At 33.5% G+C, this 14,051-nt stretch overlaps 1 protein-coding gene across 2 annotated transcripts in view; it reads right to left on the reverse strand.

Annotated features, from left to right (window-relative positions):
- LOC108904187 (follistatin) overlaps positions 1 to 14,051 on the reverse strand; it is a 289,450-nt gene that overhangs the window by 9,150 nt on the left and 266,249 nt on the right. For both annotated transcript variants that reach the window (XM_018706638.2, XM_018706637.2), the window contains exons 4-6: positions 10,152 to 10,376; positions 6,246 to 6,467; positions 1,385 to 1,611 (exon numbers count right to left, since the gene is read on the reverse strand). In XM_018706638.2, coding sequence (XP_018562154.1) covers positions 1,385 to 1,611; positions 6,246 to 6,467; positions 10,152 to 10,376 — 674 coding nt within the window. The remainder of the gene's footprint in view (positions 1 to 1,384; positions 1,612 to 6,245; positions 6,468 to 10,151; positions 10,377 to 14,051) is intronic.

Raw genomic sequence — 14,051 nt, forward strand, 5'->3', positions numbered from 1 at the left:
AATCGATTGCAGTTGTACACACTGCGAACCTACAGACCTCGGACACCGGAGATATTGCGCGTCAAATTCGGGTAAAGATGCGTACGCGTTCAAAAATGTATTGTGTGTAAACTATGTAAAATATAATTATTATATATAGTAAATATATCGTATTATCCTCGCGAAGATTTGTATCCTTTATTTAAAATCCGTAAATCATGTGAACTGGTAAAACAACGAGAAAATAATTATGATAATTTAGTTCTAAAGAAATGAAATGACACTCGCGCCCATCTCTCGTCCAAGTCAAAGAAAATGTTGGATGCAATTTTGAAGGTTCTGTGATAGAAATTACATTATTACTCACTGTTCGTGTTTTTCAGCTCTATTTTAGTAATGTTACAAAAGTTTTGCAACTATAACTCATTTTTTAGATATAAAGTTTGCTGAGAAATATTTATGTTCCTTTGTTATTCCGTACAAATGCTTTTATCTCAAGTATTACTAATTATATTAATCAAGTAAAGAAAACTTTATGTAACCCTAAATATTGCTGGGTAATGATTACGATGTTTTTATAAACCATTAAATATATTAAAAGGATTTATCAACTGTATTTTTTATTCCAATAAATATATCACAGCTTCCTAGCCTTTTTTAATTAAATTAGTTTTTTAAAAACATTACAAAAAATAATCTGGTGTGGATCATTTATTGTTGATAACAATGTACATGGGATTTAGGAAAAATGTATATGTTTGAAATCAATTTCGTTTTTATCAAGTCTTTCAAATGTATTCCCTCCTTGCTGTCAGCTGATTGCGACGTTCATGCCTCATTGCCTCATTAATCCTCAAGTCAGATAGAAATGCAATTATTAGTTTCTGTTTCTAATTAATACAGCTGTACTATGTTCAAAGCTTACATTACTTTTACATCAAAAATAAGATAATACTGTGTACTATCTATGGAAAAGTTTTGTTTCACAATTTCTACATTTTTTCTCAGTTATGGGCAAAACAGCCGCACCGTCCATCTTCGCCATATAAACCTATGAAAAAATGAACAACTTTCAACAACAATATCTCAAAATCTAGATTCAAAAAAAATTTCAAAAAAATATGACGCACAGAGGGTGCACTGGGTAATACGCTATATAAATTTCAAGTACATTTGTGCATTTTAGTAAACCCGATATACCTCCTTAAATAAAACAGATTTTTTTACGAAAACTTTAACACCCTGTCTTTTTTTGTAAAGTACTCTTTGTGCCTTTTCCACTTTTTTCAAAATCCTTTATGTTTCCTATAGATTGAAATATGTTTCTACAAAATTAGGCTCGTGACAACAATGTGTTTCTGCCTTTAGTTGTCATTCTTCCTTCTGTGCGCTGCAAAAAACTTACGCATTTGCCGGAGTGTTTGGTATCTATGACGTAACCCTTCTGACACGCGTCCTGCATCATGTGGCACCACGTATGGTATGTGCTGTTGTTCGTGCCGCAGATGGGGCCGTTCATGTGTCGTGGCCGACAGCTCATGCTGCAAGTCACACACCGGGGCATTCCCGTATCCAGGTCCTTTAGGCACGATTGCCTTTCTCGGCACCGTACCTTGCTGCAGGTCGCGTTCGCTGAAAACGAAGGAAGCTTGGTTAAGCTGCCCACACACCAACGTGAAGTATTTGTCAGCGACAACGATGGCAACAGCAACAATAAATAACTCTTAATAACTAGTTTCCTAAGCAATCTAAAATTTTGCAGGTGTAATTCTTTAGGTCAATCAAGGCAAAAAAGCTCGTATGCTCTGAAATGTTCAACTTTTATTACAAAAATCATTGAAGTTTAGATTTAAACAAGATAATTTTTGTCTTTTTGTCACTTTCATAAATACGTATATTTTATTAGCTCCCACATATTTTTACTTTTTATTAAAGTATTAAGCTAATTCAAACAAATCCTATCAAAGGAAGTCAAACAACATCCCAGAAATCTAGATATTCAACAGACATCAAACCTCACAGACACAAGATTGTTAAAAGCTGTTTTACATTGACAATTTATTGATCAGTTAATTGATGAAGTCGCTTCATCAAGAAATTGGACAAGTGTAGTGCACCAAAGCAGCTGTCAAATAACTTCATCAAGATCTTGACGAATTTTCGTCAATTTCTTCGTGAAGTTCGGAAGTACCAACCCAACAGATTTCCAGCCTCAGGTCAGTAATGAGGTTATGTTATTGAAATATGTAAATAATTGTGTGGCGTCGTGCGAGTTTTGCATTGTTTTTACTGATTTGTTACTTACAAAAACTAATATTTATATAATATGTGTCAGAACGGTACCGCTGTTGTATCACTACAATTATGAGTGGAAAGGTGACATTTTTGAAATTTATTTGCTTCTTTGATTCATTGGTAGAACTGATTCATACGTCAAAAAACTTGACAAAGTCTGTAGCAGTGTAAAACCCCACTGTTTACCAATAAATTCGTGAATTAATTGATGAAGAACTTCGTCAATTTATTGATGAATAAATTGTCAATGTAAAACAGCTATAAGTGCTGGTACCGCGGGAAACAACTACTCTATGGGCTACATGCCCCATCTATTACACAGCTCCCAAAAAAAAAATCGAGAAAATTAGTCCTGGAGTGTGACTATGTCTATCACATGTTTTCGGGGTCGCTGAATCCAAATTCGAGGTCCATTTAACCCCATCACGTCAGGATTTTTCATAACCTCAAAAATAGGCCTAAAAAGGCAATAACTCCTCTATCCATTGACCAATCAATCCCACTAATCTCATAACCCCTTTAACCCCATAACCTCAAAATGCCATAACCCCAAAATCCCAGAACCCGGTAAGAAAGAGAGTTATACCCGTTGAAGCCCTGAAACACAGTATGTTCGAGCCTTAAACCTATACCAACAAATATAGACTTCTTAAGAAGAACGCTCAAGATTGGAAATCGGGGACGAAATCTTGGGGGACGTGTATAGTATGTTATAGGTTTTTCCTATGTAATATTGGAGGTCAGTTATAGTCTATAGCTCTACGTGCATTTCAATTTCGTCCCTGACTTGTAACCCATGAGCGTTCTTCTATAAGAGTCTATATTCGTTGCATATACTCTTTAATAACCCCATAATCCCATAACCTCATAACCCAGTAAAGAATAGCCTTATATACGAATTCTTATGAGTCAAATCTTCGGACCTTATTGCTATTCGTGCGAGACAAGGGGAACACACCGAATAGTGAGAGGCAAGGGGACCTCACATTAATAAAATACCCCGAAAAGTGTGAGGCAAGGGGAACATGTTAATAAAGGGAACAGAAACCTACTACGTCCTCTTCGTTGTTCCTGGGTTCTGCAAACCGTAGGTACTCACCGGGTTATGGGGTTTCGGATTTATAGGGTTATTGAAGAATGTGGGTTTAAGGCTCGAACATATTGTGTTTCAAGGCTTCAACCCGCATACGTCTCGTTCTTACCGGGTACTGGGGTTTTGGGGTTATGGCATTTCGAGGTTATGGGCTTATGGGGTTTAAGGGGTTATGGGGTTATTGGGATTGAATGGTCAATGGATAGAAGATTTATTGCGTTTCTCGGCCTATTTCTTGAGGTTATGAAAAATTCTGACGGGATGGGGTTAAATAGACCCTGAATTTGAATTCCCGAAAACATATGGTAGACTGCAGGGGTAATTTTCTTGATTTTTTTTGTCGAGCTGTGTTATTGAATTATACCACATTAATGTGGTATAATTCATGTGTTTATCACTACATTTCTTGAACTTTACACGCCTGTTGAATATACAGAATATTGCGTACAGTACTATAAATTTAATCACACCCCGTAGAACGTTTTTTGAAACATTAACAAATGAATTAATCATAACACAGCCATGCAAAAAAAGTTGGTCTGTACTTTTCATGCGACATATGTTATCTGTAGTATTTTTGCCTCTTGATCACGAATCCGGTGTCAGAATTGAGCTATCACATCACAGGAATATCCAAACCTCAAAAAATAGGTCAAAAATAGCAAAAATTCATGAAAAGGTGCTAGGAAAAACACAATTTTTTTTTCTATATTCAAATGTTTATTTATATGGTTAAGACACCGCCGAACGTGAATCCGTGGTCAGAATTGATGGTTTTTTTTCTAACCTAAAAAAACAGGTCAATTAAGGTCAGAATATCACGAATTTTCAAAAATAAGAGATACGCTCCAAATTGGGTATACAAGGGTTTTCGGGGTCTCTGGTCACGGATCTGAGATCAATTTTTCAAAATTCAAGATGGCGGATCCAAGATAGCCGACCAAATTTTCAAAAAATAACAGATCTGAGATCAGATTCATAAAATTCGTTTTTAAAAATTTAATCAATTACCTATGTACTTTAAGAAGGTTAAAACTTGATTTGGGTACTCAAGTTATAAAGTAAACAAAAATATTACAAAATGAATTTCGCAATTCTGACCCTTTTTTAAAAACGAATTTTATAAATCTGATCTCGAATTCGTAATCAGCTACCCCGAAAACCCCCGTATACCAAATTTGACGCGAATGTGTTATTTATTTGGAAATTTGGTCGGCCATCTTGGATCCGCCATCTTGAATTTTGAAAAATTGATCTCGGATCCGTGACCAGAGACCCAGAGACCAAATTTGGCACGAATGTTATTTTTTGAAAATTTGTTTGACCATCTTGGATCCGCCATCTTGAATTCTGCAAAATTCACCTCGGATCCGTGATAAGCGACCCCGAAAACCCCGTATACCAAATTTAGCGTGAAAGGGTTATTTTTTGAAAATTTGGTCGGGCATTATGGATCCGCCATCTTGAATTTTGTAAAATTGACCTCGGATCCGTGATCAGCGACCCCGAAAACCCCTCGTACACCAAATTTGGCGCGAATCTATTATTTTTTGAAAATTCGTGATATCTGACCTTAATTGACCCGTTTTTTTGAGGTTAGAAAAAGAACCATCAATTCTGACCACGGATTCATGTTCGGCGGGGTCTTAACCATAAATGAACATTTGAATATAGAAAAAAAAATATGTTTCCTAGCACTTTTTCGTGAATTTTTGCTATTTTTAACCAGTTAGGAAATTCCTGTGATGTGATAGCTCAATTCTGACAGCAGATTCGTGATCAGGAGGCAAAAATATTACGGATAACATATGTCGCATGAAAAGTACAGACAACTTTTTTTTTGTGTGGCTGTGTAATTATTGAGTATTTTTTACAAAATTTTCTACATAATAGGAAAGGTACATTGCGATTGGTGCCTATGTTTTCCGTTATTTTTCACCGCGATAAATTAAAGCAATCCTTGTATTTCAACTTTTATAATTTAGATAGATTTGTTGTTCTATCATTGTCTTAGTAAAAGTGTAATTCCTTGTCTATAATCTATAAAACGCCAGCTTTTATACAAAAAACACATGCCTGATATATTGGAATTGTTAAATAATGCAATCATTCAAAGAAATATCCCGTAGTTGTTTACCGCAATATCAGCAGTTATGTGTCAGGTCTGTAGGATTACATAACTTTTGCATACCTAGATTTCGGGTATCGAAGAACATTGTTTGACTTTATTTGATATAATTACAAAAATTGAATTTGTTTTGACTTAAAATAGAATAATTACATTTTTAGTTAAAAGAAGTTGCTTGTACTGTACTACAGTGTAGTTGCCTAATTTCTATTGATATCAAATCATCAAAAGATTAAAGTGAAAAACGAGACTTTTACATTATTTATTTATTTTTTCTAACATACGTAAGCAGGGAGAGTATTCCACCCTGTACACCAAGGAATTGAACTTGAAAACAAGTTAAGTCTCAAGATTTTAAAATAAAAAATGGCTAACAGTTGCAGTACAATACAGGATACTTATTGGTACAATTTAAGTAACAGGTTTTCTGAAAGGATATTAAATAAAAATTAATTTCTTGTCAAAATAATATTGCAAAAATTTGAATTAATATTCTTCTTGAAATAAATATCTAGTATCTATAGATAAAAAAAATCTGAAGTGGTATGATTTAAGTTATTTGCCCCAGTTATTTTCCCCAACGCTTAGTGAACTTTTATTTATGAATGTGATACTTTGTAACCAGTGAGCGAGTAGCTTTTTGGCCTAAAATTCTTGAAACACTACAAAATTTTCAGATAATACATCCGGTAATATAAAAATGCAGCCAACGATGTTTACATTCTGACATAAATCGAGAACAATACTTACCTCGACAGGGACCCTTGTACGCAATAGGTATGGCTTTGCCGTTTTGGCAAGCTTTTTCACGCAGATGGCAAGCACTGGGATACGTTTGGTCATCCGACCCGCAGACTTGGCGGCGTTTAGGAGCATCCGGACATTTTTTTGTGCAGTTAACACAATGCGGAATCAGATTTTGATCCAGTAAACAGTGCTTGCCAGTCGGGCAACTAATTTTATCACAGGAACCTGAAAAAAGAATTAATTCTTTTCTGCTTGTACCGAACGACCCAGAATGATTAAAACTGGCGTCACGTAAATGTTGCCACAGGTATTAAAATTTACTTCCATTTGATCAAAATTACTTTCCGTTTTCTTAGATTTCCGACCGATAAGATCTGTCAATTCATAGACGTCTGTGCTTCCCGTGTGTGCTTGCTGTTGTATTTATTTGTGATCGCCAATTGTGTTTTTATTTGAATTTATCGTTAATCTTCTAAATAATCAGTGTTTTTTCAATTCTAATCATGTGTTATCTTTTAGTTTTGTGGTGTGGAAGCAAATACCGATAGTTTTTTCGATATAAAGTGCTGTTTTTGGTTAGAAAATGGTCTTTTCTTTAGAAGACGATCAATTTATTGTAGAGACCTAGTTTCGGAGTTGTCAACGAGATGAAAATAGATGAAAGTCCATTCATGTTTTTTTGCAATTCCAGGAAGAGTTTCCAAATCAAGAAGCCGCAGAATATAACATTTTTGCTCAGCACGTTCGACGTTTGGTGACACGAATAAAAAATACTGGCAGTTTTTGTAAAGGGTAGTCATCTGGAAGAAAGTCAGTTTTTATTGAAGATAAACTGAAGGATGTTAGAGAGTGTTTAGCATCCCACTAAATCTTTACGACAACTTTCAGCTCGGGTAGGAAAATATTATTTATAAAATGTTTAATATTAATTATAGGAATGTCATGTCAGTACACAGAGATGTAAGAAAATTACATTTACATCGATATAAAGTTTCCATGGTGCAAGAATTATTACCATTAGATAATGAAAAAAGAGTGAACTATTGTAACTGGTTTAACAACAACTTAAACGATGACAATCTTTTAGATATAACTTTTTTTACCGATGAGGCATGGTTTCATCTTAGTGGGTAAATACATACATTCAAAAAATTATCGTAGGTACGTGGAGAATCCCCACGCGTTAATGGAAATGACTTTACATCTTGGTAAAATAGGAGTTTGGGTAGTCATAGCTCGACGAAGAATAATTGGCCGATTTTCTTTGAAGATAATGTTACTGCTGAACGATATACACAAAGCATTTTGCAGCCATTTTTAAATCAGCTACATGATGACTAATTGCACAATGGCTATTTCAAGATAGGGCAACAACACACACAGTTAACACAATACTGGAGTTCCTAAGAGAATTTTATGGCGATTACAATATTAGTCGAGGTTTATGACCTCCAAGATCTCCGGACTTAACTCCCTTATAGAGAAGGCGAAAATCTCGCATTCGTGGGAGAAATTTTCCGACTCGATTTTTTAATGAATTTAACATGAATCAAGATGATGCCGGCCGGAAATCTGGTGCCCATTTGTTTAAACTAATTTTTTTAAAACAAATTGTAAAAATTGATTTTTTCACACCGGACATTTTTTTAGGTTTTTTGGCACATTATAAACAAAAAAGTTCCTATGCACTATGCCTCTAAACTTGAAAGTTTTAAAGTTATAAACAATTTAAGTTGCTAAAAATGCGAAAATGACGATTTTCAACGGCCGATTTCCGGGTTAAAAATTGTTATTTTTGATGTTGCCAGGTACCTAAATTAAAGTTTAAACATCCTCCTACAAGATGCTGAAGAGTTTTTGGGACTCTCATTATTTTAAAGCCTTGTTTTTTAATTGTGCCATTTTTTTCTCAATATCAACATTTGTATTTCACAGCTTTTGGTTATCAAAATGAAACAGGTGAATTATTACCTAAATTTATTACGAAAGATCCATTACACAAAGACTTAGTTAAACAATGTAAATGTACAAAAAACTGTAAGACTAAAGCTTGTTCTTGTAGGAAAAACTATGTCACTTGTGTACCTTTATGTGACAGTGTGATAATTCTTATGATTGAATAAATGTCTGATAATAATAATATGCAGTATTAAATAAATGTTCTTTAATAAAAATCAAATGTATTTGATACTATTGTCTTTTTATTTTTTTTTCTGCACTCAATTCGTACAATTTTGATTTAATTAAATAAAATTATTATGAATTATGAAATTTAAATAATCAATTTTTACATTATTTTATGAGTAGTAATAGTACTTAGAATGCTAAATTCAAAGAACATAAGCTGAAGTCTCTAAGCGAAATAGCTAATCCGCGTATGAGAGAGGCGTTTTATTAACAATTAAAAAACAAGGCTCTAAAATAATGCGAGTCCCAAAAACTCTTCAGCATCTTGTAGGGGGATGTTTAAACTTTAATATATGTACCTGGCAACATCAAAAATAACAATTTTTAACCCGGAAATCGGCCGTTGAAAATCGTCATTTTCGCATTTTTAGTAACTTAAATTGTTTTTAACTTGAAAACTATCAATTTTAGAGGCATAGTGCACAGGAATTTTTTTGTTTATAATGTGCCAAAAAACCTAAAAAAAAATCCGGAGTGAAAAAACCAATTTTTACAATTTGTTTGAAAAAAGTTTGTTTAAACAAATGGGCACCAGATTTCCGGCCGGCATCATCTTGATTCATGTTAAGGAACATCTCACGAATCTGAATATGCAAAAAAATCGAGTCGGAAAATTTCTCCCACGAATGCGAGGTTTTCGCCTTGTCTAAGTATTAGATTATTATCTGTTTGGAACATTAAAAAAAAATCCATATATGTAAACCGTTTACACACAGTAGACGAACTAAAGGACGCCAAAATAAATAAGTAAATTAGCTAATATTACAGAAAATGAATTTCATAATGTATTTAACAATTTAAGAAGACGACATTTTGAACACTCATTATAAACAAATTGTGATAAAAAATATTAAATATTTGTATTCTTCTATTCAATATTTATTATTACTGGTAGGGACAGAATTTTGGTCAAAATTAAAAGTACGTACATATTCACTTTTTTTAACTTTGAACTAATATAGCAATTATTTTAAATTTTCTTATAGGTAACATTTTCTGTTTATGTTAGAATTTAAGATCGATTTACAGCGATTTTTTATTCGCATTTCTAAATGAGGAAAGTAAACACAGTTCGCAAAAAAAACAACATGTTAAAAATCGATTCTTATATTAGTTTTGAGGTTAATAATAATAATATTTAAATGATTTTTATTTATTCCATTCCTTTAACCAATTAATAAAACCCTAAAATTAATGAATATCAACATTCTGCTTTTTGTGTTGTAATTTTGTGATTAAAATGAATATGTGCCCTATTGCCACTGCACTTAACCCGTCACTGAACGAAGTAAATCACTGTCAGTGCTGCCAACTAAGAAAAGTGAAAATAATTGGAGAGCGGCACACAAAATATTTTTAAGTAGCGGCGCCATCAATCATTCTGGATCTCTCGGTATTAATTAATACTAAATTGTTTTAAAATATTTGTTATTAACATCAATTACTTTTGTATTATATAGTGTCGCCCGTTAAAAATTAGTCCATTTGTCGTATTTTTATTAATAGTTCGTTTGAAGTAATTTTGACCGTAAAAATAACTGAATTTCATCAATAAGATCAGTTTCAAAACTTAATAGCCGGACTGTGTAGCTTTGTTCCTAGAGCAATTCAGACGCATGCGCCTACATAAGGTTCAAATTTTGACTGTCGGAAACTGTTTCTAATGCACGAGAAACAAAGCTAACAGCTGATAATTCTCGTTTGTGAGAAAAGGTAACTTACTTTGACAGAAGCCTTTGTAGGCCACCGAGAGAGTACTAGACCTACGGCGACAAGCTTGTTTCCTTAAACTACAGATATTTCGATAGCTGCGTCCATCTGTGCCGCAGACCGCCCCCCTGGGCCGTAGTTTTCCTTCCTTGCATTTCGACGAACACACGCATTTTGGTATACCCTTCCGAACAACACAATTTTTATCTACACCACATTCTACGTCCTTACAGGAATCTGAAATTAAAAGGGTTTATAAGATAATTAATTGAATTGCACCATTACAAGTAATTTCATAAGTTGCCTGGGGTCAGTCACAGAAAAAGAAAGATATAAAGAAAACACTTATCGGGTCGACACCCGTTTTCGCTAATCGCACTTCTTGGCCCAGAGTCCGTTTTGTAACTAGCTTCAGTAGAATTTCAGTAAAAAGCACTAAATACTTTTGTTGTTGGCAACCTGCAAGGGAAATCAGTGAACAAACCTAGTGAAGAATGAACACACCGTATTTTGCATCATCTGTTGATATGCAGTCTATGAGTAAGGATGTTAGTTAACAAATTCCGAACTTTTGGATCAATCATTTAGTTTCTCTATAGCAAAGCCGCCAACCCTCAACAAAAATTTTAGTGCGTTTTACTGAAGTTCTACTGAACTAATTACGGTATAGTCGAGGCAATGAAGCACTAAAAAGGCCAAAAGTTCGGAATTTTTTCCATAAAGACGGATCGGAATGCGGTTTTTTGCATTCTCTTACAAAAATTTTTTGTAAAAAATTTGCTACTTTGTGTTTCTGACAAACCGGAAATTGCATTGCTGCAGCCAAAAGTGCATTCAAAAAATGCATTTTTTGATACGGCTTTTGGAAGATTTAATAACTTTGTAAATAAGAGTCAGATCAGAACTGGCCCAAATCGGGTCCTCGGAGGTTTTCGAGGTCGCTGATCACGATTATGATGTTCAAATTGACCCCCCGAACACCTGGAACTCAGGAACGCCGATGAACGTCATCTCCGTGGGACTCTCCCACAAATCACGCGGGGAAGGAGAGAAACTCGGCGCCCGGGGTTTGTTTGGGTCGCTGATTTCAAATATGCCATAGTCGAACACCCCCGGACACCTGGTGTGCCCGAACCTGGACGTGGACGTCATCTCCGAGAATTTTCCTGACAAGATTGACAAAAACAACTCGAAAATCATTGTGGAGGCGTTTTTTGGGGCGCTTAATCCAAATTTCACGTCGAAAACGACCCCTGTACACCTGGTGCACCGGAATCTGGACGCGGACCTCATCTCCGTGGGTTTTCCTCGCACAATCGAAAAAGACGAAACGAAAATCGTTATGGGTTTTTTTTGGGGCGCTTTCTCCTGAATCATCTCCGAGGGTTTTCCTCACACAATCGAAGAATTCAGCGCTCCATAACGATTTTGGGTTCGTCTTATGGTTAAAAATGCATATAGATAGGTATTTTAACTGAATCTCACTAATTAAGCCGTGACCTGCCTAATTACGTATGGACCATGTTATATGGTAGGCCGTGACAATGACAGGTAATTTCATGACATTGTTATTGTTTGATGGTTTGTATTATTATTTAATAAAAATGAGTTACACAGAAGTAGAAAATTGAAATATTATAGGAATTAAAATATAGTAAATATCTTCTTCATACTCTATTTTAATTCCTAATAATATTTCAATTTTCTACTTCTGTGTAACCCATTTTAATTAAATAATAATACAAACTGTCAATCAATAACAATGTTATCATCACATTACCTGTCACTGTCACGGCCTACCATATAATATTGTCCATAAGTAATTAGGCCTCTCACGGCCTAATTAGTGAGGTTTAGTTAGAATACCTATACGTATTTTGGACCATATTATCAATGTCCGATATGTCAAAATATATTACAACTAAATCTGTAAATCCTTACGTAATTGCAAAAAAGGCAGAAGTGCCTGAATGAGCAATACTTACAAGATATCTTATTTTCTTAATAAAAAACATTCTTTTCTTTTTTTAATGGTATCTCGCTTATTGTTGGAGATGGACCCAACAAACCCTATATGACTGTGCTCGACAGAGAACGTTCTATCCAAATATACAGGGTGTTCCATTTAAATTAACAAAGTTAACATCCTGAGCTATTTTGTTTGGATTTTATTTGTTTTTCAAATATCAATTTCGAAAAATTCATAAAAAATCTTGTATTTCACATTTTTTATAATCTCTTCAAACAAAAAAGTCAACGGGCGGGGTCAAAATATAGTTAATCACTCTGTACATGCAGGGGTGCCCAAAACATTGTAATTTAATAAAATTTACTAAGTTCTAATGTAAGTTAAAATTTTGCAGAAATGTTAATTTTTTATTTAAAATTGTATACAGTATCTCCACGGTTAGATTGGAAAAGAGTGAAAATATTTTTGTCATTTTACGAGAAAATGCATTCTTGATTTAAATTTTTGCCTGTCATTAAAATGCGGTTGGCATGGAGAACGTTCATCGTGCATGTACAGGGTGATCAGAAAATCGATAAAAATAAAAATCGTTCAATAATAAACAGCCTTTGTTTTTAATAATACAGAAATATGTTATTAAGAGTTGCTTAGAATTAAAATTTATATCATAATTTAAATTTGTATTCATTTTACGAGAAAAATGACAAAAGTCAAGAATGCCATTTTCTCCTAAAATGAACAATAAAAATGTTTTACTGTCCGTTTCTTTCAAAGTAGACCGATTCATTAATAACATAGAGGGTGGGCCATTAGTGTGAGAAAGTAAAATAACTCCCTTGTTATTCGTAATACAGTAGAGAAGTTTATATAAAACTTGTGCAAATTTAAAAATCTAAACGACAAAACCAATTCGAAACACACAGGGCAATGAGTATAAACGAGACACGCCAAATATTACATTTTTTAAATGGAACACCCTGTGTATTTTTAAACATATGGATTTCTGAGATAATTTTATATATGGTAATATAAACAGTTTAATATTTTAGTGCGGGGTTGCCAAGTTATGTCGAAAATTCAACTACTAACACTTGGAACAAAAATATTTGACAGTTATAGACAAATGTTATTCAAAGACTCCTATATTAGCTAATATCGATATTTTATACAGGGCATTTTTATAATACGATCATTTTTAGAAAGTTTAAACTTAATTTTCTAAAATTTTTCAAATATACCTACTTGTTCTATTTTATTCACATATCAGTCCACTTCAGCTTTTATTAAGTATGTTCTACACCTAAAGTTGTTAGATTTTAAGATATAGCAACATTTCTGGAAAAACCAAATTTTTATTATTTTCCATCGCACGAAATGGCTTTGGAAAAATCTGTCACATTGTGTCAACTTGTCAGTTCATAATTTATCATTCCATTAGTTAATTAATTTTATTAGTTAATATTTATTTGTGGTATACTATAAAATAATAAAAATTAAGTTTTTTCAGAAATGTTGCTATATTTTGAAAGCTAACAATTTTAGATATAGAACATGCTTAATAAAAGTTGAAGTGGACCGATATATGAATAAAATAGAACAATAAAATACAGGGTGTTCCATTTGAAAAATTTTAGAAAGTCAAGCTTAAACTTTCTAAAAATGATCGTATTATAAAAAATGCCCTGTATAAAATATCGATATTACCTAATACAGGAGCCTTTGTTTAACATTTGCCCATAACTGTCTAATTATTTTGTTCCAAGTGTTAGTAGCTGAAAGTTAATACAACTTCTTCGAGGTCATGTTTTTTCCAAAATTAGAAGAATTTTCTACATAACTTGGCAACTCCGCACTAAAATGATAAACTGTTTATATTGACATATATAAAATTTTCTCCAAAATCCATATGTAAAAATATACAGGGTGTTCCATTTAAAAAATGT

This window comes from Anoplophora glabripennis, unplaced genomic scaffold, assembly GCF_000390285.2.
Source record: "Anoplophora glabripennis isolate ALB-LARVAE unplaced genomic scaffold, Agla_2.0 scaffold130, whole genome shotgun sequence".
NCBI lineage: Eukaryota > Metazoa > Arthropoda > Insecta > Coleoptera > Cerambycidae > Anoplophora > Anoplophora glabripennis.